The following is a 26,898-nucleotide window of genomic DNA, read 5'->3' as shown; positions in this document are numbered from 1 at the left end:
TGGTACAGAAGCACAAAACAAAATGTGCAACATTTCTAGCCTACTTTTGTGTTAAGCTTTAGTTCACCTTTAACACTATAAGTGCTTCAACCACTGTTACAAAAGCAAAATAGAAATCACTTTTCTCCCACAGAGCAATTGAGCCCAGACCCAAGGAGGCATGTATTTAACTGGAGTGGTATAGCCAGGCTGATCCCTTGCTTTGGGCCAATTTATGGTTGAAATTATAAGCATTTGGTGAGCGTCTTGCGGTAAAAAAGCTTTTCTTACTGATTAAGGCCGGTGTGAGGTTTGAAAGCCTGTAATTGAAATCATCATGGGCAGATAAATGTTTCATTTAACGTCCCATCGCTCTGCTTGAGAATTTCTGGGCAGCGCTATCCTGCCTCCGTTCTCCCTTTAGCACTTCTCCTGGGATCTCTGACAGTTGAAAACCAATAATACACGCAGATCGGTTTTAAGCATACTTAAAGCACTCCATTCAAATGCATTTGGCTTGGAAAAGATTATTGGTCTGTGGGTGTTTGTGAGGTAACCAGTGGCGTTCTTGCAAAATCCTTTAACCACTTTACACTTCAAAATAAGACATTTTATAAATGTAAACTATAACTGCTTATCAATCAGCACCCTACTGGGCCTCCTGTGCCCCCAGCAGTTGCAGGGCCTGCTTCCTGTATAGTACTTAGGGATAATCAACTGAAAACCTGAAATGCATTAGGCATTACATTAGGCTGTGCTTATAGCCTGTACAGTTGTATGGTAACTTTTTGACTTTTTGCTCATCCTTGGCAAAATCTTATACAAGTTTGGAACCTGTTATCCAGAATGCTTGGGACCTGGGATTTTCTGGATAAGGGATCTCATCAAAATTTTGATCTCCATGCCTTAAGTCTACTGAAAAATCATTTAAATATTAATTAAACTCCATAGGATTGTTTTGCCACCATTAAGAATCAATTAGTTAGGATCAAGTACATGGTACAGGTATGGGACCCATTATCCAGAATGCTCGGGACCAAGGGTATTCCGGATAAGGGGTCTTTCCGTAATTTGGATCTCAGCACCTTAAGTCTACTAAAAAATCAATAAAACCTTAATTAAACCCAATAGGATTGTTTTGCATCCAATAAGGATTAATTATATCTTAGTTGGGATCAATTAAAAGGTTCTGTTTTATTTCTACATAGAAAAAGGAAATTAGTTTTAAAATTTTGAATTATTTGATTAAAATGGAGTCTATGGGAGACGGGCATTCCGTAATTCGGAGCTTTCTGGATAACGGGTTTCCGGATAAGGGGTCCGATACCTGTACTGTTTTATTATTACAGAGAAAAAGGAAATACATTTTACAAATTAGAATTTTATGCTTATAATGGAGTTTATGAGAGATGGCCTTCCCATAATTCAGAACTTTCTGGATAACGGGTTTCCTGATAATAGATCCCATGCTTGTACTAAGTATAATAGGTGGGGCATAGCTGACCTGGCTTCCTATCATCTGTAAAATTATATTTTGTCTTACTCAGTAATACAATACTGCACCAAATATTTGTGTACTTTTTGCCAGTTACTTGTAATGATTATTTATGACTCAAGCTACATGGGTATCATCGTCTTACCAGCCATCTGTTGTGCTGATCTAATACGGTGGGGCACTTGTGCAGGCATTAACATTCACTTGAGCCTAACACTTATGAAGGTATGTAATATGTACGTCATTTAAAACACATGTATCACTATTAAATCACAAAGGCAACAACACAAATATGTTTGTAATGTGCTATATAATTACAATGAAATTTATTTTAGTCAAAACTGTACCGATTATGTTGGCTCAGGGGCTGTCACAACTTCGAAGCTGACATTCTTTTGACTGCTTCTGCACAAGATATATTCATTGTGATTCAGTAGGGATTTATGTACCTGCATCCCATGACCTGCTGTTAGAAGAATGTAACCCGTTTCAAGAAAACTAGTCGCCAATATTTGACATTAATGTCTATGAACACTTTGAGACACCTTGGCTGTCTGCCCTATGCCTACTGTACGGGACATGGCAGAGAACTACAATACAAAACATGGTAAATAGAATGGTACATAGAAACTAAACGCTGGCTTAATGTTCCACAGCACAACTTCTGGCATCACAAAATATGGTTAATGGGAATCCTGAAAGAACTGCTTGTACCATGGCACAGCCAACTGTGATTGAATTTGGCTGTACACTTGTTGATAAAATTGTTTTTTTGTTAATTGTATCCTGGATGGACAATTGCCAGCAATTACTGTGTAGCATGGATTTTGGTTGGTTTGCAATAAGACAGGTTTATGATCAGTGGAACATGTTGGCCAGTGGATTGCACTGCATAAACAGATAAGGAGCTGCAACACCATATCACTCATTGCTGTTGGCCCAAATGAACAAAACCATAGCAAGTTTGGCTGAACTGCGCACGGGCCCTTAAACGGTATACATCAGTTTGGATTACATGAGCAGTGTATTGCTATCTTGTGGACATAAAAAGTGCAGATATAATTTATATCTTTGTGACTTTTATTCCTTTGGCTTAAGATACCCTTCCCTATCTACCTAGCTCTTGTACAAAAATCTGTCCTATTTGTCTTCTGGCCAGCAGTATTGTAATTGTAAAATAAACACAGATAAGGGGTAATTGTTTTCTACCATAAGTATTGTAAGATCGTGCTTATTTATCAGATTTATCAATGTTCGAATTTAAGTTTATACTGCAATTCAAGTTTTTGCATGCTGATTTCAAGTTTTTTTAATAAGCAGACATTTGAATTTTACTAAATATTCCGTCCCACCTATACCTAGAATCCTAGCTATAAGATGAGGCATCAGCTGGCTTCCCAGAGAGCTGGAAAGTAGAGTTCAAAAACAAAAATGCCAATATAAATAAATCAAAATAAATACGTAAATCAATTTCCCACCAGTACTTTAGCTTAACATTCAGCTGAAGGCAGTGTTACTTAAAACAGTGCATATTTTCTTTTTTATTGTACAGAGAAAGCAACTAGTGAACTGAACACAGCCGAGGATTGGGGACTTATCCTGGATCTTTGTGATAAAGTTGGTCAGTCGCGAACAGGGTAAGCCTTAATATATTTATATATAACATATGAGCAGAGCCGGCCACTGATGTAATTACAAACCATTTGTACCACAACAGCTAGTGCCTGATACACACAGTTTGTAATTACATTAGTGCAGTGTTACCAGAATCATCTGCAATCACAGTGATGTTTATAGGGGGTGCATATATGTGTGAAATAAAACACACATTGAGTCTATGTGAGCATATTTTGACCAGAAATGTTTGCATGTGTGGGTGTACACCATTCTATTTCTGTAGCTTGATATGCTCGTTTGCCTGGGTATGTTTGTTTTGCAATTCTTTCTTTGGATCCGTCTGTACTATGGTGCATTGTGTGTAACAAAAGCTTTCTAGGAGCTAGCCTCCAGGTGTCAAAGGCAGCAGCTTGTCAGGAGTCAGGTTTAGCTTCCATTATTCACAGGTCAATGACTCAAATATGATAAGTCATTAGTACTAAAGTTGTGATGTATTTAATTGCAAGTGCTGAAGCTGTGTACTCTAACTGTACTGACAGATAGTTGCTTTGGAATTAATGTACATTCCTGTTAGTGTATATTCCTAAGAAAAATGACTCAATGTTTCTTTTGCACTCAAAAACATAGATGCCTCCCTCTCTGCTGTTACTGCCAATAACAAATCAAAATATCTTTTTATTGGTGTTTTATAGTATATTTACAGCACAGAATGTCTCACTTCTAATACATTGTGTTTAATCCCTATCAGACCTAAAGACTGCCTGCGGTCCATAATGAGGAGAGTGAACCATAAGGATCCCCATGTGGCAATGCAAGCCCTTACTGTAAGTGTCCCCTTTATAACAGTTATTTGCTAATACAGGTATAATACCTGTTATCCAGAATGCTCGGGACCTCAGGTTTTCTGGATAAGGGATATTTCCGTAATAAGTCTGCTAAAAAATCATTTAAATATTATATAAACTCAATAGGCTTGTTTTGCCTCCAATAAGGATTAATCATATCTTAGTTGGGATCAAGTACAAGGTACTGTTTTAACATTACAGAGAAAAAGGAAATCATTTTTAAAAAATTAGAATTATTTGCTTATAATGGAGTCTATGGGAGATGGCCTTTCCATAATTCGTTACTTTCTGGATAACGGGTTTCAGGATAAAGGTTTCCATACCTGTACTTGGTTTGTAAATATAGATTACTGGGCCTTCAATGTAGTCATGTTTTCAGTATGTCACCGTGGAACTCTGGTTAATAAGTAGGATATTTTGATAAATTGACATGCGCTGTGGATCGATATTACAGGTGTTGGGAATTCAGCAGGTTGAATAAAGTTTAGGCCTGGAAAGGGATTATGTCATGATTTTTATGGTTTACTTTTTATTTCTAAATTACACTGTTTACATAGCAAATAATTCACTCTACCATTTAAAATTTTATTCTTGAGCCAACAAATGTATTTTATTTTAGTTGTAATATGGGTGTGTAGGTGCCATCTCAGTGCATTGTGCCTGAGTCTGAGCTTTCAGAAGGAGCCAGCGCTACACATTAGAACTGCTTTCAGGTATCCTACTCCCAAGTAACTGGAGGAGTCCCAAGCCAGAATTTTTTACTACTGAGTGCTGTTATCATACCTACCACTTTTAGCAATACAGTTGTTAGATAGCTGGTATCTTGCTACCTTCCCATTGTTGTTCTGATTGTTGCTGGGGGGGGGGGGGAGGTGGTGATATCATTCCAACTTGCAGGAAAGTGTGACTGAATCTTATCAGCGCACAGGTTACATGGCTGTGGCACCCTGGGAAATGAAGAATATGGCTAGCCCCATGTGAAATTGCAAAATTAAATATAAAAAAATCTGTTTGTGCTTCCGAAAAACAGATTTCAATGCAGGATTCTGCTGAAGAAGCTCTATTAACTGATGTGTTTTGGAAAAAAAAAAACATGTTTTCCCATGTCGGTATTCCTTTAAGCAATTTTCGTACCGACCTTCATTAGAAACTAAACAAGCACCTCTTCAACTCTACCCAAGTAGCAGACCAGTTATATTACATTTGTATTATACAAAGGCCTTTATGGTGCTCTTTGGCAAACTCATGAAGATTATTCTAAGGTGGAGGTACCAGTGAGGATAAAACACTTCAATAATCCATTAGTGCTATATTTAAAATAAAGAGTAAGCAGAGTAAATTTCCAACACAAGTCCAATTTATTTTTCTTTTGTTGCACAAAGGTGCATATAGATTTATATTGCCCCTCTTTCCCTGTTTAAAATACTGATCTAATGAATTCAACAGCACACCTTCAGTTCAGCAGTAAAGGAAACAAAAATGCTTAATCTCTTGCATTGTAGGTGGGATGAATGAGAATCCTGGCTTATGTTTATTTCATTGCTTATATATAATATATATGTATTAATGTGAGCTGGGGCATAGGCAATTGTCTTAATGTGTTGTGCTTATCTATGCATGGAAAATACTTCCTAGATTTATAGACATTATTTATAGATACTGTATGTTATCTAGTGCTTGTTCAGTATAATTCCCCTTATTATCTTTCAGTTACTCGGTGCCTGTGTTTCAAACTGTGGAAAGATCTTTCACTTAGAAGTATGCTCCAGAGATTTTGCAAGTGAAGTCAGCAGTGTTTTAAATAAGGTAAGTGATCGGTTGGCAAGGGATTTTGTATGGTAAACACATACAAAGCAATGTGAATTTCAAAGGTACTGTATATCCTAGGCTCCTTTTACATTTGGGTTTGTCAGACTGTGGGCTCAGTCCCCACTTTGTGACTAAAGTGTGAGCCAGTTTGGTCAGAGCCCTCAGATGTATAAAAACATTACATATATGTGGTGAGCTTAAATGTTATGCTAACTGGCTGGATTTCATGGAATGTCTAGGACTGCAAATAAGCATTTACCCTGGTTCTCACCATCAAAGCTTCCCATACGCACTGAGCCCCAATTAGGCTGATCTGATCCTTGGCCCAGGGATATTAACAGACCTGTAGGATAAAGATGTCCAATGCGGTGCTTGCCCAGAGGCACACAAGGCATTTTAATGGGAAGCCATATGGGGCTTTAATAGAGTTTTGATGACAGCACAGGTAGTGGTATTCAAATGCTGTGGCCATGAGGTAGTTAGCTTCAATTAAGTTAAAGACATTTGGAATGCACATATATGCCATTAACAGTTGTTACAGGAAAATAGTTTTTGGTTGAATTATCACATTTCATCTGTTTTGGCTATTTATAAAGATCTCTTGTTTCAAGTCACTTGTATTTTTGATGAATGTTTTCATTACATTTTTTCTCTCTCTCATTTTTTTTTCCTATGGCTATCAAAGAGATCCATTCCAATGCTTTATACATAGACAGCCAGTTTTATTTGTCTATGCCATTGCAATAGAATTCCCCTCTGTTTTGACAATTTATAAATAGGACCATAAAAGCCAATGCAGTGTTTGGTGCAGTCAGTCAGTACTTGCTCAGAACCCCCTACTGTGTTACTCGCACATTTTGTGTCAGAGGGAACATTAATAGCAAGTAAATTAGATATCTGTCACTTATTTAACAAATAGTGCTGCTATAAGAGTGGGAGTTGAGTTGTTTAAATGCAGTCCGTAAAATAATCCTGAACTGTGCCTTTTCTTCTGTGGAATAATGAAATCAATAAGCGCAGGTTTTTTTTTTTTTTTTTTTTTAAATTAAACTAATTTCATATATTTGATTTTGAGATGGAACATCTAAAGCTCTCCAACAACTGGCTGTGGTTTAATCTTCCTCTCTAAAGTTGCCATAGGAACACTTGACTCCTTTTCATCTTCCCAATTCGAAGAATTTAATTTGCTCATATTTCCAATTATTTTCCTGCTTCTGTGTCACATTCAATTAAACATTCTTAAAGGCCACTTTGAGCTAATTAACAAGTTTTTATATGGAAAATGGAAATACTGTTGGGTTTGTTAGCGGTGTTTATTGCCAGCTAGTTAAGTGCCACAGAAATGGGCTGCAGCAGCTTTACATCTGTATTATATACCCATCATGTCTGTGTCATTTACTTTTCGCACATAAGGTGCAGTTCGATGAGTCCAACATGAACACAGGGGGTGAAACATACACATCTCTGCTCATGAGCAGCATTACGTAGAATCTCCAATTGGATTGTGCTTTAAATTGGCCTGTGTGTGGCCACCTTTTGCCAGGAATAGCTCAAAATTAGGCTAAGGCTTTATAGCACACACGTTTAATATTAATTTGCTTTCACTTTATTCAATGCCAATTTTTTTAAATATGGGTCAGTACTCCTCAAAATTGTGTTTGAGCCCAGTATGTAGTGCAGTCACAGGTGACTTGCTTAAAGGAACAGTAACAACAAAAAAATGAAAGTGTATAACCATAATTACAGTATAATTCACTGTTACCCTGCACTGGAACAACTGGTATGTTTGCCTAAGAAACCCTACTATAGTTTATATAAACAAAGCTGCTGTGCCATTCAAAGGAGAAAAGGCACATGTTACTTAGCAGATAACCGTTAAAACACCATTGTATTCTACAGAGCTTATCTGTTTTCTGCAATGTAACCTGTGCCTTTTCTCCTTTTTTCAAGCTGGAATGGCTGCCCCCACAGTTACACAGCAGTTTATTAAATAAACTATAGTAGGGTTTCTGTATCAAACACAACTTTTAACAGTGCAGGGCAACAGTACATTATATTTTAATTTCTTTAAAACACTTTCATTTTTTTGGTGTTACAGTGCTGTCGATCAGCATCATGATTCTGTGTTCCCCAAGTGACTGGCCACCTAGTCCATCTGGTTGCTGCATGATTCCCATAGGGTTACTCTGTAGGTTTCTTAGAGACTTTCAGGTAATGCTTGAAACAGTCAGACCTTGGCCTTAAAACCATCCCCAGCCTTATAATCTTGCACAGCATCTACTTTCTTCTCTATCATTTCTGGGTAGAAATGTGTGCAGGCAGTTATATATTTTTGTACAGAAAGAAAACATCACATTCCAAAGTTATTTTTATTTATTGATTTGTCTTTACATTTTTGTAATGCTGCTGTCTGGCTTGGAATTTAAACTGTAATCTGGTTGCTAACCATAGCAACCAAGCTGCAGTCTTGAAGTCTTTATAGAAGATGAATAGTAGAGGTTCTGAGAAGAAAAATAAGCAATTAAAAATAAAAATAGCCATACAATTGAAGCTTCGATTCCATCTGTAATATACGCAAACTTAAGGAGAACTCATACACTAAATATTCCAGTCCTGTGCCTTTGGCTTTGGATTCTGATTATGCATTAATTGGCAAACATTCCTGTGGTTCTAATGCTTCTAGTTTGTTGTTCTTAACAGGGACATCCAAAGGTGTGTGAGAAGTTAAAAGCTCTGATGGTGGAATGGGCTGACGAGTTCAAGAATGACCCGCAACTGAGTTTAATATCAGCTATGATAAAGAATCTCAAGGAGCAAGGAGTCACTTTCCCTGCAGTTGGCTCCCAGGTATGAGACCAGTGGTAAACTGTTCTGTCTTGTGACACTTACTGGCGGATATACATATACTGTACTTACCTAGGTAGTGGCCTCAAAATGTGGCAAATGCATGCCCCTACAGTTGGTTGACAACTGCCAGCCAACCAAAAGAGCTGGAGATCTCAGGTTCAACTAACTGACCTTTAGGAAACTCCTTTACTCTTAAAAGCATCTAAATATACTCTTATGAGTACACATATACAGTACATTTATATTGTTCAAGTCAGTGTAGGCACTGCTGTAAAATCAGCTTACACTAGGAAGTAACCCTAACTACAGAACCAGTTCTATTTCATATTTCTGCTAATTACCATGTAATTGCTTGCCAACATTGTACCCATAACTACAGTATGGCAGAACTGTCCAGAATTGTTTTTGAGCTGGTACTTTTACAGGTTTAGAATGATTTTCAAATTTTCTTCCTCTGAAGGCTGCAGATCAAGCAAAGGCCAGTCCTGCATTAGTCGCTAAAGACCCTGGAACAGCAGCAACTAAGAAAGAAGAAGAGGATCTTGCAAAAGGTACAGATAAATGTATCTCGTTTGGTGGGGCAACTGATTGCAGAATCCCATCCCAAATCTGTTTTTCCACTTGAAACACATTGAAACATTATGGATTAGTACTTGTAACTCTTGGGTATTGCAGCAGAATGGTCAGCTGATTCCTCTCCATTATCCTGGAGGCATGACCCATCCTGCTCTGTGTTGCCTGTACAGAAAGACAAGTTAAATGTGCTCCTTATTTTATTATGCTGCATAATATCATACATTGTACTGTATTACTATTTTGTACAAATGTAAGTTGTCAAGCTTTTAAGTACACCAATTTTGTTATGTTTTAGGCAGGGTTTTTCAGTACCTGGGTTCAGGGCTTCCTTTGTGATATCAAATGCTCATAATAAGCTTTCCAACATACTGTACAGTTACCCTATTTTAGGTTTAAAGGAATATTCAGTATAGTGAATAAGCATTCATCCCCATCTTCCCTTCAGACTGGGTCCCTCTTCCCATTGGTTGGATCTCCACAGTTTGAGAATGTATATTTTAGAGTTTCACAAAACTGCAGCTGAAAACTGTGTCGACTATAGGTTATACAAGGGAAGTGGCAGCAGACACAACATTAGCTTAAAAATAAATGGTGAAATGGCAAAGGAACATACCTTTGGTTGGTGCAACATCATATCGTCTTTTACCAGTCAAGGAATATATTGTGTGTGTGTGTGTATATTTAGTGGTCTGATTTATATTTTGTATTTTACTTAATGTTAACGACTAATAGCAATGTTAATATTCTAGTGATAAGGAAGCTTGTATCTTAAAGCAAGAAAGCTGGAGGCGGGGGAATTGAAAATATAACTCCCTTCTTTGTGTGAGACAACCTGCATAAAACAGGGTACAATTTAAACTTGTATTGATTGTGAATATAAAATCATCCTTTTTGATTGTTTTGCAGCAATAGAATTATCACTAAAGGAGCAAAAGCAACAAAGCACCGTTTCAGGTCTATATCCAAGCTCCAGCCTCCTGAGCGCACTCAAACCTGAGGGGAGAAAAGTGCAGGCCATTTATGACTTTGAGGCTGCTGAGGACAATGAATTGACCTTTAAGGCAGGTGACATAGTTACGGTGCTGGATGACAGGTGAGTTCACATTGTAGCCTTTTTTGTAGAACACTACACATATTCTTATCAATTTATGCACTACTTCATGGAACTCCTTTAGATTTATCCATGAGATTTCCTGCATATAATTTATGCCACTGGTATAAAAGCACTGTAGTGCAAGAATGCAAAATGTCAGGACGTTTGTCTACTTCCGCGATATATACACGGCAACACTGCAAGATGAAGAACTGATGGGCACACACAGGGTAAACACTGTGGGTAAATATTTTGCTGTGCCCTCAAAGAAACAACTGCATGGCTTTGAAACTTTGCAAAATGTCCCAGCTTACGGTGCAGTACAGCTGAAGCCAAAAGTACAAGATGTCTATCTGTCCCCCTCTTTTTTTCTTTCTCTCATTTGCTTTTAGATATCTTTTATAGTAATATAACATGTCAGAGCAGGTGCCCTGCTGAAGCAATATTCATGCTGTCCTTGGCCAGCCAGAATTGTATTGAACGGATGTATAAATGTCCAGTTGGCTATTTTAATGGGGTGATGCTAAAGTGACATGTAGCATTGCATTGCCTCACTTTATAACTAATCACTGCTGTTTGTTTCCTTCAGTGACCCCAACTGGTGGAAAGGCGAAACTAATGAAGGAATTGGACTCTTTCCCTCTAATTTTGTCACAGCCGACCTTACTGCTGAGCTGGAGATGAGTAAGTTCATGTATCAGATATATAGTTGAAAAATGCTGCAGTGCTCAGGGTTCTAATTGAAACCATCCAGGCTTTAAACAGAGTGTTGTTAAAAACAACATAACGGGACCATAGAATGAGTGATAGAAAGTGCAGCTTGCACACTTGGCACACTTGAACATAGCATTGTCTTTCTGTCTCTTTGCACTCTTCTGGCACAAAAAGACACCAAAATATGCTAAAGGACAATTTATCTGTTCTGAAGAGCAAGTTAACTACCTGTCCTAAAAACAAGGAGTTTCACAGGACAGAGAGAAAATCCCTTTACAAAATACTTGCAAAGATGATCAAAATGATCACTACTTGCAAATATAAATACTGTAGATCAGTGTTTTTCAACCTTTTTTGGGCAAAGGCACACTTGTTTCATGAAAAAATCACGAGGCACACCACCATTAGAAAATGTTAAAAAATTCTCTGTGCCCAGCAGCAGTGCCCCCCTAGTACATTGGTGCCCAGCAGCAGTGCCCCCCTAGTACATTGGTGCCAAGAGCAGTGCCCCCCAAGTACATTGGTGCCCAGCAGCAGTGCCCCCCTAGTACATTGGTGCCAAGAGCAGTGCCCCCCTAGTACATTGGTGCCCTGCCTACGGCACACCAGGCAACATCTCGCGGCACACTAGTGTGCCGCGGAACAGTGGTTGAAAAACGCTGCTGTAGATAATGGTACCTAACCTTTTTAAATCAAGCCATAAGAAAGGTTAAGCTACTTATCCCCGTATGTAATAAAAGGCACTATGGTTGCCCGGATGCAGTAACTCTTAGCAACCAAATATGTTTGCTTTTAAACAGGTGATTTGTACATTCTGCACACAAACATAGAAAAATTATATCATTGTCATTGCTTGAGTACAGCCTGGGTGAATTTGCAAGCTCAGTTCCCATGCCAAGGCTCTTTTTTTTACATTTCAAGTACAGCGGCCCCCCACCATCCCAATAAATAGTGACTGTCTGTGGCATTTTATAGCAGCCCCTCTGGCATTTGCCAGAATCCACAGATTGCAAGTCCAGGCCAGACTAGCATGTTCCATAACTTTAAACTTTGGTATAATCTGATACAATTATATACATTTATTGCTGGCATTTCTCAGCTGTTGCTTAGCCATAAAAACTCAGAACCCCTTTCTGGCCCAGACCTATATTGCAAATTGTAAGATTGGGTAAGCAGCAAATGCAAACTTGCTACAATACTGATAAGTAACACACTGTCCTTAATGTTTGTGACTAGACATTAGTTTAGCAATTTGGTGATTGCTTGATTTAGTTGCACTGTTACCCCTGTCTGTGCTGAAAGTGTATTTTTTGTACAGTCTATAGTTATGTTGAAAGTATTTTACAGCACAAGTAACCTTGTGGATCTCTGAGAAAGTATCCAGTCATTAGAACACTTTGCAGTGTTGTGGTCCTGTGTTTCATGCTATTATTATTATTATTATTATTATTATTTTTTCAAGTAAAAACTGAGAAGAAAACTGTACAGTTCAGTGATGAAGTTCAAGTAGAGACCATTGAGCCAGAACCTGAGCCAGTTTACATTGATGAGGTGAGTAAAGATGTCCTTAAGGGTCAGCTTTCTTACTATGTTGTTCCAGTAAGAGGAATCAAGGCCATAGAGTAGAATGGATTGCAAGTACAATGAAATAAGAGATCTGGAAGTAGAGCTGAATGGTTGGGGAAGTGGCTTGTATAAAAAGTTAGGTCTTTAGTAAATGTTGGCGGGGGGTACTGAAGGATACAGCTTTAGAAGCATCTAGAAAATTCTAAACTTGTAAAATAAACAAGTAAGGAAAATGCGATACTGAGAATAGCTGGCATCTTGATATTCCTCAATATCCCAATATTTTCTCAAGGTAATAGGTAATGTTACACTAACAGTTTCTCTGGAAAAATGGTAAAAATGTGCTTTATAGGTCTACTCTAAAAAAAAATTGCCACATGGTTATGTTTTAGTTCCCCTTATAGCACCGTATCATATTATAAACACTAGATGGCAGTAGGACTGGGTGCAGCAAGTACCCATATTAACCATAGGCACATACAGTATATATTACAGGTTACATCCTGCTGTTTTGTGTCATTTTAAATTATATTTTACATACATGCCCATACATTTTAAAGGAAGGATAAAAGATCATTCCTTGGCCATTACTTCCTGATGGCACTTGTTACTTTTCAACCTGGCATCATTTGTGGAAGATGTTATAAAAACTGGTGTTTTAGGATTACGGGACACTAAGGAAATGTGGGAATTTTGTGCATTTAATTTTTTGGTGTGAACTAACATGCTTCCTCCCCCCCATGTTTCTACAGGATAAAATGGATCACTTACTACAAATGCTTCAGAGTGCAGATCCAACAGATGGTTTGCCTGATCCTACAGATTTACTTCATCTGGAAGGTGATTCTCCATATTTCTGTTTTAAATAGACTGTCAATAATAGACTGGCTGTCCTGTGTAGCCTATTATTCATAAGAAAGTCTTCTTGTAAGGCATTAGCAACATTTCTTTTTTAAATAGGTGGGACAATTTTTATTTTGTTGTTGCCAAATGCACATAAACATAATATATCCCTGGCAATTGTCTGCCTTCTAAGGTTGATGTAGTAGATGATGTTTAATTGGCTGTGCCCTGGCATACAATGAGACAGATATTCGGTATATCAGCGGGAACATGGGATGTGTGTTAAAACTAATACATATCCACCTGTACCAAAATGGTCTAGTACTATTGTTTCCCTTGCATTGCTCTTAAAGGCCTTACCTTCTTTTTCTTTTCAGCTGCTTGCCATCAGATGGGACCATTAATAGATGAAAAACTTGAAGACATTGACAGGTCTGTACAATAAAAATAGCCTTTCACATCACATTGTATTCCTAGACAGCACATTCAAAGAAACAAGAATATTCATCTTTTAGATATATGCAACCATTTTGCTTTAGCTTTTATGGGGAAATATGGGCTTTCCTTTCTGTGCAAGTGCCTGCAGCTCTGGGGTTGAAGAACATTGTGTAAGGGTTTAGGGAAGTAAATCTGCGTTTTTACTTTTTTTCCCCTGAGCCTTTAGTTCACCTTTAAAATAATGTGTAACTTACACCTCTACCTCCCCTGAATATGCATTCAGTTACTCCTATGTAAATATATGAATCCCACACATTTCAACTCCATTTATCCTATTCCTGCACTGGTTAAATGATTTACTGTTTTCCAGGAAACACTCTGAACTCTCGGAGCTAAATGTTAAAGTAATGGAAGCACTCTCATTATATACCAAATTAATGAATGAGGATCCAATGTATTCTATGTATGCAAAGATGCAGAACCAACAGTTTTACATGCAGTCAGCTGCTGTTCCACCTCAACAGGTACGATTCCTGTAAATAAGGACTGCAATTTATTAAGGCATTAAGCAGGAAGTGATAGGTCAGAATAAGTATCTTGTTTGTCAATTGAAAAAGAGCACAAATGTAATCGGCTATACCGAAGATCCTTAAACCTTACCGTATGGTAATACTTTTGCGTTACTGTGCTGATGTTATATACCCATATATCTCTGTATGTCTGCCAACCTTGGTATGTATATGTAAAATGAGTGGGTCTCAATGACACACAGAGCTGCTTGTAGCCAGCAACTTGTTGCAACTACAAAATGGACAAATTAATAATTTGTGTGTTTTAGCACAGACAATTTCAGTACTGTCTATGGCAGGGTATTTTCTGGCATTTTGTAGCCGCAACAAGTAGCTGGCTATAAACAGCTTTGTGTGTCATAGCTTTAAAGGAAATGGAGCAAGGGGCAATTCAGGTTCACTGAGTGCCTTGTTTTTAAGTAGCCCAAGAACAATGTGCCAAGATACTTAAAACTGCCTCATTGACTTGCATGGAAATCTCCTTTTATCCCTTGTATAAGAGATTATCAGGAAACAGATACAGGTATGGGATCCATTAGCCAGGAACCTATTATACAGAAAGCTTTGAATTACAGAAAGTTAATTTCCCATAGACTTCATTTTAATCAAATAGTTCAAAATTTTAGTATTTTCTCTGTAATAATAAAACAGTACCTTGTACTTGATCCCAGCTTAGATATAATTAATCCTTATTGGAGCCAAAACAATTCTACTGAGCTTGTTTAATGTTAAAGTAATTTTTTACTAAACTTAAAGTATGAAGAAAAAATTCTGGAAAAAAACTTCTTATCTGGTAAACCCCAGGTCCTGAGCATTCTGGAAAATAGGTTCCACACCTGTAATAATGTAGCAGTCTACTTCCAATTGTTTTGTTTGCCACAAACTTAGAAAAGTTTTATAGTGCTATACAGTTATATTTGGGCCACTAGTGGCACGGTTATGGAACCTGATAGAGGTACATGGGCCAGCCTGAAACACATGTTATTGATAGGTTTTTGCTGACAAAGCACACTACACATAGGGTGCAGGTCTAGTTTATTTGGACCCACAGTCCTATTGCCAGGCGAGATTGGTCAAGCTTAACTTCTAACCTGCTGTTTTCAGTGACAAATAGGAGAAAAAGGATCACTGGTTATGAAGTGGCTTGTATTTTATATGGCACTGAAAATGAAATAAGTGGATGACCTTTGGATTGGCTGGGGCTATGTAGAAAATGGACACAGATCTTAAAAATCAGTCAGTTTATCAGCAGTTTTGGTGCTGCAAGTGTTCCTTAGGTAGGCTTACCAAACTGAAGACACCCATAAACCATAGTTACTAGATCTTTAGACTGTAACACTTCTGCTGGCAGTTACCATATATACAGGTCCTTTTCAAAAAATTAGCATATTGTGATAAAGTTCATTATTTTCTGTAATGTACTGATAAACATTAGACTTTCATATATTTTAGATTCATTACACACAACTGAAGTAGTTCAAGCCTTTTCTTGTTTTAATATTGATGATTGTGGCATACAGCTCATGAAAACCCAAAATTCGTATCTCAAAAAATTAGCATATCATGAAAAGGTTCTCTAAACGAGCTATTAACCTAATCATCTGAATCAACAAATTAACTCTAAAAACCTGCAAAAGATTCCTGAGGCTTTTAAAAACTCCCAGCCTGGTTCATTACTCAAAACTGCAATCATGGGTAAGACTGCCGACCTGACTGCTGTCCAGAAGGCCATCATTGACACCCTCAAGCAAGAGGGTAAGACACAGAAAGAAATTTCTGAACAAATAGGCTGTTCCCAGAGTGCTGTATCAAGGCACCTCAGTGGGAAGTCTGTGGGAAGGAAAAAGTGTGGCAGAAAACGCTGCACAACGAGAAGAGGTGACTGGGCCCTGAGGAAGATTGTGGAGAAGGACCGATTCCTGACCTTGGGGGACCTGCGGAAGCAGTGGACTGAGTCTGGAGTAGAAACATCCAGAGCCACCATGTACAGGCGCGTGCAGGAAATGGGCTACAGGTGCTGCATTCCCCAGGTCAAGCCACTTTTGAACCAGAAACAGCGGCAGAAGCGCCTGACCTGGGCTACAGAGAAGCAGCACTGGACTGTTGCTCAGTGGTCCAAAGTATGTCATTCGGAAATCAAGGTGCCAGAGTCTGGAGGAAGACTGGGGAGAGGGAAATGCCAAAATGCCTGAAGTCCAGTGTCAAGTACCCACAGTCAGTGATGGTCTGGGGTGCCATGTCAGCTGCTGGTGTTGGTCCACTGTGTTTTATCAAGGGCAGGGTCAATGCAGCTAGCTATCAGGAGATTTTGGAGCACTTCATGCTTCCATCTGCTGAAAAGCTTTATGGAGATGAAGATTTCATTTTTCAGCATGACCTGGCACCTGCTCACAGTGCCAAAACCACTGGTAAATGGTTTACTGCCCATGGTATTACTGTGCTCAATTGGCCTGCCAACTCTCCTGACCTGAACCCCATAGAGAATCTGTGGGATATTGTGAAGAGAAAGTTGAGAGACACAAGACCCAACACTCTGGATGAGCTTAAGGCCGCTATTGAAGCATCCTGGGCCTCCATAACACCTGAGCAGTGCCACAGGCTGATTGCCTCCATGCCACGCCACATTGAAGCAGTCATTTCTGCAAAAGGATTCCCGACCAAGTATTGAGTGCATAACTGAACATAATTATTTGAAGGTTGACTTTTTTTGTATTAAAAACACTTTTCTTTTATTGGGCGGATGAAATATGCTAATTTTTTGAGATAGGAATTTTGGTTTTTCATGAGCTGTATGCCACAATCATCAATATTAAAACAAGAAAAGGCTTGAACTACTTCAGTTGTGTGTAATGAATCTAAAATATATGAAAGTCTAATGTTTATCAGTACATTACAGAAAATAATGAACTTTATCACAATATGCTAATTTTTTGAAAAGGACCTGTATTTCTGTTGGACTGCTTGTGGGAATAAAGTTCATTCTGAATAAAAAAATATTTTCAGCAATATATCGTAAACTGGAATGCACTGCTTGGAGCCTAGTGCAGATAACAAGAACCCAGCAACATTTGTATAACCAGTATATTTTGTCACTTTGGCTCCTGTCTCTTTAGGGATGTAGTTTATATCAGGACATATATGTTGTAAATTCCACAAAGTTGCATCAACTGATATTTCAATGAAGGGAGGGGAATGATAGGGATGGAAATTTATTTGACAAGCATTGTATTCACTTCCTCTTTCCTGTTTTGTTTTTATTTTTTTCCTCTTTAGTCCTATCAGGGCCCCCATCCGAACGCTGCCTATCTTGTTACAGGGAATGCGCAGATGGGTCATATTCAGACCTACCCAATCCCGACAGAACAACTTCCTTCTCTAAATCAGGGAGCCGTTCCACATCCTGCAAGCAATGAGCTGCCCAGCCAGTCCCCACAAGCTTCCTATAAGTAATGTGAATATTTATTTTCTACTTAAACAATATTACTACTCTGTCTTACTTTCACTTTACATTCAGATAATATGGATAACTGTGCTTGCATATTAGACCGTGTTATAGGGTGAAACATTTGATATGGAGCTTAACAAAAAGTTGTGTAAAGGTGATTCCTTTATTGGCTAAGATGATAATCACAGGGAGCTTTCAGTGCCTTCAGAGCTGAATACAAAGACGTTATGTTTGCTCTGACATAAATATGTATTATTTTGTACACCAAAAAACTGGGAAACAAAAGAAATACCCCATAAGCATAATTTGGATTGGGGAGGTGGGTTATGCAAAGGGGTCCAGACAAGGCACCAATGAGACCTAAAGTGAATGCATATTACAGTAATAGTTTGTTGTCTCCACTGATATGTATATTTTTAATTTGTAAAAATTTGTAAATTCAGCCCTGTTTCCAGACTTTTAAAAGTTTGAATTCCCACACTAATTGTTAATTTTCTGTTTTGAAATTGCCTTTGATAACTGTCATACAGGCTGTGGTTGGGGCTATGAAATACTTTTCTACTGGAGTGTCAAGTTTTTTATTGTTTATGGTAAACCAGTGGGTAGTCCTTTTTCTGAGGCTTTGTACAGTTTCCCCTGCATGACTGCCTCCTGTTGGACACTGGTGCATATTATTGCATAAACCATATTGCTAGATGAGCAAGTGTATTGCCCGTGGATATTGTATTCCTCTAGTGTGCCAGGAGAGCATGTGTCTTTCATCTCGTCATTCAACATGGGTCGGCTCCATCGCTGCTGGGTACTGAAAGGGAACTTTTTATAAGTTTCCACAGGTTTGGAGGTTTTCTAAATGCCAGAAGAAGTGGATTCAGAATTATGTTCTTATATTTAGCCTTTCATCTTTTTGTAGTGTGCCTTGTAGCTATTTTCCTGAGAGCTTTAGCTATGGGTTGTGACAAGTGGTACCCAGTTTGTCTCTCTTTTTTGTTTGTATTTTAGCTGTCTATTCCTGGTAATTTTTGCAACTTTGTGTATGTTGTGGGCTACAATCATTGGGTTGTAGCCTCAACTAATAAAGTCTTTCCTTCCTTGGTCCTTTTCTAAGGTATTAGAACTGATTTTGTTGTAGCGTAGGGCCTGGCTATAGATGATGGCGTGGTTGGTGTGGTCCGGGTGGAAATTGTCATATATCAACCTGGAAGGTTTGTCTGTGGGTTTCCAATATAAGGTGGTATGTGAATGTGGGTGGTGGAGTAAGCTAATAAAAGTTGATAGTGGGGTGAAAGCTATTGAATTGTTTGTGGAATGATTTTTTGTTCAGTATCTGCCCAAATGATAACAGTGTCATCAATATAGTGGAGGTATGCCAGGGGTTTGGTGGTACAGGAGGAGGAGAGGAAATCCTGTTCAAGTTTAGCCATTAAAAGGTTATTATACTGGGGTGCACACTTTCTGGCCAAATAAGAAATAGTGCTGTAAGTATGAATCCAATCAGGGTTACAGTAGTATCGCTGGTAGTCTGTGACTTTCCAGGAATTCCTTGCATGCTGCTGCCCCACCTTCATGGGGTATGTTAGTATACACATATTCAACATCCATCATTGCCATTCATCATCCATCATTGGAATTTCAGCAGCTGTCTGGTTGCTAGGGTCCAATTTAACCTAGCAACCAGGCAGTGATTTGAAAAAGAAACTGGAATATCACTAGAGGAGGCCATACATAGAAAGATAAGTTAAATTGTAATATTGTAAAATTGTAGCCTCACAGAGCAATAATTTTTTGGCTGCTGGGGTCAGTGACCCCCATTTGAAATCTGCAGAGTCAGAAGAAGAAGGCAAATAATTCAAAAAGTAAATACAATTAAAAATGGAGACCAGTTTAAAAGTTGCTAAGTATATGCCATTCTATAACATACTAAAAGTTAACCTTAAGGTGAACCACCCCTTTAATGTAGGCCCCTGCTGGGACAATTTGGTGTAGTGACTGGGGTTAGACAGCTGTCTGGGGGCCTCTGTGATGTAGTCAGAAGTATAAGTCCTCTGGTCCGCTGGTTTTATTAGAATATCCTTGTTGTTCTTAAAGGACTGTATGACCTTTCTTTCCTGGATGGTCAAGTTGTCCTTAGGTTTTCTTTACTTGCATCAAATGAAATGTAGAAACAAACAAGGGAACAGCAGTGTTTAGTCTGCAAACACCTTTTATTGGTGCATATCACGACATGTTCCCTGAACACATCCCTTTTTCAAGTGATTTGCTGAGTTTTCTTCACTTGTCCAGGATTGTCTCTAAATGAGTCAATATATGAATCCTGTTTGGGATTGAGGCCTGCAGGAGTGTAGCACTGCTATGCTATTTACAGTCCATGGATATGGCATGCCTCTGTACTCTTCTTTTTGTAGTTTTGTACTGAGCTTGTATTTGTAGGGTACAATTTGGGAGAGTACGCAATGTCTGAAGGGAAGGCTAACAGTTCCAACCTCCTGTACATTTTGCTCTTTATATGACCTTCCTGTGGTGTCCTAATTCTCATACAAGAAGCCAGCGGGGCATGGACTAGTAGACAAGGGAATGCAAGAATGTGTGCTAGGAAAGGTACCTTGTAAATACAGTGGTGTGAAAAACTATTTGCCCCCTTCCTGATTTCTTATTCTTTTGCATGTTTGTCACACAAAATGTTTCTGATCATCAAACACATTTAACTATTAGTCAAAGATAACACAAGTAAACACAAAATGCAGTTTTTAAATGAGGGTTTTTATTACTTAGGGAGAAAAAAAATCCAAACCTACATGGCCCTGTGTGAAAAAGTAATTGCCCCCTGAACCTAATAACTGGTTGGGCCACCCTTAGCAGCAATAACTGCAATCAAGCGTTTGCGATAACTTGCAACGAGTCTTTTACAGCACTCTGGAGGAATTTTGGCCCACTCATCTTTGCAGAATTGTTGTAATTCAGCTTTATTTTAGGGTTTTCTAGCATGAACCGCCTTTTTAAGGTCATGCCACAACATCTCAATAGGATTCAGGTCAGGACTTTGACTAGGCCACTCCAAAGTCTTCATTTTGTTTTTCTTCAGCCATTCAGAGGTGGATTTGCTGGTGTGTTTTGGGTCATTGTCCTGCTGCAGCACCCAAGATCGCTTCAGCTTGAGTTGACGAACAGATGGCCGGACATTCTCCTTCAGGATTTTTTGGTAGACAGTAGAATTCATGGTTCCATCTATCACAGCAAGCCTTCCAGGTCCTGAAGCAACAAAACAACCCCAGACCATCACACTACCACCACCATATTGTACTGTTGGTATGATGTTCTTTTTCTGAAATGCTGTGTTACTTTTACGCCAGATGTAACGGGACACGCACCTTCCAAAAAGTTCAACTTTTGTCTCGTCGGTCCACAAGGTATTTTCCCAAAAGTCTTGGCAATCATTGAGATGTTTTTTTAGCAAAATTGAGACGCGCCATAATGTTCTTTTTGCTTAAAAGTGGTTTGCGCCTTGGAAATCTGCCATGCAGGCTGTTTTTGCCCAGTCTTTTTCTTATGGTGGAGTCGTGAACACTGACCTTAATTGAGGCAAGTGAGGCCTGCAGTTCAGATGTTGTCCTGGGGTCTTTTGGGGCCTCTCGGATGAGTTGTCTCTGCGCTCTTGGGGTAATTTTGGTCGGCCGGCCACTCCTGGGAAATTTCACCACTGTTCCATGTTTTTGCCATTTGTGGATAATGGCTCTCACTGTGGTTCGCTGGAGTCCCAAAGCTTTAGAAATGGCTTTATAACCTTTACCAGACTGATAGATCTCAATTACTTTTGTTCTCATTTGTTCCTGAATTTCTTTGGATCTTGGCATGATGTCTAGCTTTTGAGGTGCTTTTGGTCTACTTCTCTGTGTCAGGTAGCTCCTATTTAAGTGATTTCTTGATTGAAACAGGTGTGGCAGTAATCAGGCCTGGGGGTGACTACAGAAATTGAACTCAGGTGTGATAAACCACAGTTAAGTTATTTTTTAACAAGGGGGGCAATCACTTTTTCACACATGGCCATGTAGATTTGGAGTTTTTTTTTCTCCCTTAATAACGTAAACTTCATTTAAAAACTGCATTTTGTGTTCAATTATGTTATCTTTGACTAATAGTTAACGGTTTTTGATGAGCAGAAACATTTAAGTGTGACAAACATGCAAAAGAATAAGAAATCAGGAAGGGGGCAAATAGTTTTTCACACCACTGTAATTATTGACCTCAATATGATGACTGCGTACATTAAAGGTTTTGCTGCTTTATTTGTATCATTTTTGTTCTTATCTTTTTGCTGTCTTTCAGTACCACAGTGATTAGTTCTACACCAGGAAATCTATATATGAACCAGGCTACAGGACATAGCCTGAATCCTGCCGCCAGCGCTGCTCCCATCGATATCACTGCTTATCAGAACGGAATCGGTGCCCCCCAGGTACAAAACTACACACTAACCTCATCGGGAAGTGTCGATCATCAACAGTGCGATGCTCAGAATGCTCTCCTATAGGACTTTAAGCTCTGGACTTTGTATATTAATATTTCAATGAAACCCACAATGTGACCTCTTATGTCCCTGTAACCATGTCTTTTTCCATATAGAAACAGTTTTAAAATGTAGTTCAAAATTCTGTCGTGCACTAATTTTCCAGCTTTATTTACCTACGGAACACTAAAATTGGGAAGAATACAACAATTAAATGGACCAGCATGGAGCTTGCATATTTAAAAACAAAAAGTCACACTTTCATGGTGGGCAAATGGCAATGTTCTGTGTTTTGTGATCACAATAATATGCTCATTGGTTTCAGCTCCAATAGCAACCTCTCTTCCCCATGCACTATGACAAAATATAACGTGGTGATCTTTTATCTGTTAAATATTAAGAATATCAGCGTAATTATCCTTGTAATCACATTCTGTGGAACAAAGTAGGAGGCGCAGTAATGTGCGACACCTCCTGTTAATGTGAAACAAGATATTATGGATGTCACCGTGATGCAGTGCGTAATTAAGATATAAACACAAGCAATGAGTTTGTCATTCAGTTATTTTATCTTTTGCTTAAAGGGGTCTAGAGCTTGATTAAACTAAAAATGCCCATTTCAGGGAATGTATGAGTCCAACTGTCTGAGGTACAGAATTGAGGATTCCTACTGACAGAGTTGAGGCAGATCTTTCTTTTCTGCTCAGGCATAGGGCATGCTTGGCCTGCTCTGGCTGCTGTCAGGCTGCAGGACTTAGGGATTAGTACACAGTAGCAGAAAGTCATGTCTGACAAATTCACCTTTTCATTCAAACTGGCTAAGAGTTAGTGTTTGTGCCTTTTACTAATCTGGATTCCAAGTTTCCTAAGACTCAAAAAGACTCTACCCGCAACCCATTCATCTAGGAGCAACACACAAAGTCTGCTCCCTATCTTACAAAGCTAATAGATAGGCAGCTGGCATGGATACTGCCGACTTCAGTGTTTCCCCAACTGGAATTTAAGATAGACCCAGGCATTTCAAGTTTACAGAGGCATAAACAGACTCACTAAATAATAACTGTCTATGGTATCTTACAGCAGCCCCTCTGGCATTTCACCACATGCTTGAACAAAAGCCAGAGCAGTCTGCAACATACATCTGAGCTCATCACAAGTAAGCAGTCCGACATGCATTTTTTATAAAAAGTTAACCAATAAATCTTTTCCACTCAGTCTCCTAAACTAAATACATCAACATTTGAATGATATCCCTTATTGAGGGAGGTTACTGTTAAAGTGCATGGAATATCTCCATTGAAAGATAGATGAATATGGGACTGTGGGTATGGGACTATGGGATCACTACTTTCTTCTTGCTGACAGCAGGGGTCACACTGCAATGAATAAAATTACCCAGAACCTTCTAAAGTAAGCACCTAAAATGGGGCTTAGTCTCATGTGATCTGCTAGCAAACTAATTCGTTTGAATTCATTATTCACATTTGCATAAAGAATAGTATATCATCCATATGTGTCACATTGACCTTTACATTCAGTCTTTTTGCAGCTCTCTGCTGCATGCGTTTTATGTAACCTAAAAAGGAATTAATAGATTGAACACTTTATCCTTATTTGGGATAAAAATGTTTTTCACGTATGTCGGCTCACTTTCAGCTTATGATTTGATATTTTACAAATATCCCTAAATGTAATTTAGAGCAATTCAGAACAAACTGAGCATGTGCATGCCTCAGACACTCGGGGTAGGGCCAACCAAGAAAGATGAGGCAATGCTGGATGCAAGTTTAGAGGCATGGATAGCTACTATGTCAATGGTAGCCATATTGTTGTGTTGCTACACTAAGGGGGAGATTTATAAAGACCCGAACGGGTCAGAACGCGGCGAGCGGATTCGTGCCCGATTTTTTCGAGCAGCCGCGGCGTTTTCGCGCGGGCGCACGAAAAAGTCGTGCGAAAAGTCGTGCCGCTGTTTGCAATGGTTTGGTACGAAAATTACGTGACTTTCGGATCGCCAATACGATTTTTTCCTGACTAATACGATTTTTTCGTAAGCATTTTCGGGATATTTGCGATCTTCAGAAATTTTCGTTTCCAATCCGAATTTTTCCCATTCGGGATTCGAACTCGGGTTTTGATAAATCTGCCCCTAAGTCCATTGAACTTTTACTCTATTCTTTTTTAGGCTTTAGTTGTCTTTTAGAAATCTTTAAAATGACCAGCTAGAAGTACTTACACCAAAGAAAGAGGTTTGATGAGACTGATATTCCATTGGTCAGTATAATACAGTATGGCAGCGGTTCCTAAACTGTGGGGCTGGTTCCCCTAGTGGGGTGTAGAGCTGTGGCTAAAGGAAAGGTTAGCCTATTAGGTTGAGATTTGGGGAGATTGCTTTTTGCTCTTCTAGATCCACTTTTTTTGGCTTGAAGGTAAGTTAGGGGGAGATATTAAATGACCACATGAACTTTTTTTTAGATATTCTTGGAATTATGGCTGAATGGCTCCTAAGGTGGTGTTTTCTGTATCGCTAGTTATGAGCTTACAGGGCATGGCCAAAAAGGGGAGCTTAAACTGAGAGTCAGAAACCATTGCAGTGTGGTTAGGATTTTAACTCCTTAATACAGTATGAGACAAAGGGACAAAAAAGGTTCACCCATTCCAACCTTTTTTTATTTTGTAACAACAAATTTTATTGTGATTTTTTTTTTAATTGAAGCCTACACTTGTATATAGGTTTAATACACTGTTGTATAGAAATGTTTAATTTAGTAAATAAGTTATTTCTTGGCTTGGGTAGACAGGCTGCATGTTGCCCTTACACCAACCCCTTCATCCGTTTCATCAGAGTATTTGTTACTTTTAAATTCTAGAATATTGGCCTGTAAGGAAAAGCTATCCATGCATTGGTAAAGCACTACTAATATTTTTATATGCCCTTTTTCTTAGTGATGTGCAATCACCCTAACGACCCTTCTCAATATGAGCCTTAAACTGCCCTGAGTTTGAGAAGGGACCCTTAGCCAACGTCAGGTGATGTCAGGGGCCTCCAGTAATGCCGCACCACCAAGGAAGGGGCTAACTACTTAGAGCCCAGCAGTAGTGCACAAATGAAGAGCTGCTGCAACTGGGTATTGGTGACCTCCACCTGAAGTGATTTTAGTGTGCTGGTAATGTGCAAAGCTTAGTTTATTTCATAATGCAAAATGGAACCCCTTTATACAGTCCAGCCCCAAACCCTTCTAACAAAGAACTTCTAAAATTTATCCATTTCCCTCATACTTCATAATAAAAAGCAGAGTAGTTGAGTGGGGTTGGCAGCTGCCACCTTTGGCTGCTTAACTTTCTCCCTGACTGTATGGCATCCAGGAGCATGGAGCCAGGACCGGAGCAGTACCAGAAAAGCTTCAACTGCACATGCTTCTGGTTGCCATTTCCTGCCAGCGAGCCAGGAAGAGGAAGTCAAGTAGCCAGAGATGGAAGCCACCAACCGTGCTTATATGCTTTTATATGCCATATTCCCATGAATGGGTGGTGTGGTTCAGGATGGAGAGGCCTTAGCAGTGGACTGAATTGGTATAAGGTGACTCCATTCTCTTTTAATAACATAATTAGTATTGAATATCGGACAGTTGGAGTAATTAAATACCTATCTAATTTGAGTTTTTATCAGAAGTTTATATTTATTTGACATTGTAGCATTTTGCAGAGTGACAACAGGAAGGACATAAATCATGTATAGGGTATTCAGCGCAGACAATGTTAGTATTGTTAAGGTATGTGGGTGAAGTTAAATAGAAAGCTCTCTAGAAGATTCATAAGGAAAGTTCTCTGCAGGTTTAGTTGTTTTATGTTAGAAATTTGGTTTTAAACCATGTATTCACTTCCATTTAAAACATGACTGTCTATGTTGATGCCTTCATCCTGCCCAAAGGTTAATTAGGCTTCTCTGGCGTAATTTAATTATATCCTTGACCACTACCATATAAAGAATTAGATCATTGGTCCGTGAAATGGAAAAAAAAAACAGAAATTCTCTGGAACAGTATTCAGCATTGAGCATAAGCTTAGAAGAGAGGGGGCAATATGTACAATATGTATTTCAGCTTCATGAAAACTTCTTTATTATAGGACTTGGGTTTTTACACCTACAGGCAACATGCCGTGCACCTTAGCTGTTACTTTTGTTTTCAGGAAAGCTGCTCATACATGGAATAAATGCATTTCACTACCATTTATGTATTATTATATGTTGCAAACTGCTCTCTGGAATAATCTCATTTTTTATTATGTTATAAAATAAAACTGGATACCTGGAAACCCTGTGCAGATACATTTTTTTGAATTTGAGCCACTGTACACTACATCTAATGTATGGAGGGGGGGATAAATGGGCCAAAAAGTGTGTTCCCCAGACTCTTTGCCCTCTCCATTCTGTCAATGACTCTCTGCCTGCTCCATCCCACTCCATCCTTCCCTGATTCTTTGCCCTATCTGTCCTGTCCCAGACTTTTCGCCCACTCTGCTGCATTACTTCTTGTCCAATTTTTTTATGACCTTTGGC

The 26,898-nt window shown here is 38.8% G+C and overlaps 1 protein-coding gene across 4 annotated transcripts in view; it reads left to right on the top strand.

Annotated features, from left to right (window-relative positions):
- Window positions 1–26,654, top strand: part of stam (signal transducing adaptor molecule) — a 32,558-nt gene extending 5,904 nt beyond the window's left edge. For 2 of the 4 annotated variants that reach the window (XM_012964454.3, XM_012964453.3), the window contains exons 2-14: window positions 3,027–3,111; window positions 3,840–3,915; window positions 5,647–5,742; window positions 8,446–8,592; window positions 9,053–9,143; window positions 10,075–10,261; window positions 10,851–10,945; window positions 12,438–12,526; window positions 13,294–13,381; window positions 13,762–13,816; window positions 14,193–14,346; window positions 17,665–17,837; window positions 22,157–26,654. In XM_012964454.3, the coding sequence (XP_012819908.1) occupies window positions 3,865–3,915; window positions 5,647–5,742; window positions 8,446–8,592; window positions 9,053–9,143; window positions 10,075–10,261; window positions 10,851–10,945; window positions 12,438–12,526; window positions 13,294–13,381; window positions 13,762–13,816; window positions 14,193–14,346; window positions 17,665–17,837; window positions 22,157–22,361 (1,431 nt within the window). In that variant the 5' untranslated portion in view covers window positions 3,027–3,111; window positions 3,840–3,864 and the 3' untranslated portion in view covers window positions 22,362–26,654. 4 annotated transcript variants of the gene reach the window in all.
- Window positions 26,655–26,898: the final 244 nt, after the last annotated feature.

This window comes from Xenopus tropicalis, chromosome 6, assembly GCF_000004195.4.
Source record: "Xenopus tropicalis strain Nigerian chromosome 6, UCB_Xtro_10.0, whole genome shotgun sequence".
Classification (NCBI taxonomy): Eukaryota; Metazoa; Chordata; class Amphibia; order Anura; family Pipidae; genus Xenopus; species Xenopus tropicalis.
This window is presented reverse-complemented; position numbering and strand designations above follow the sequence as displayed.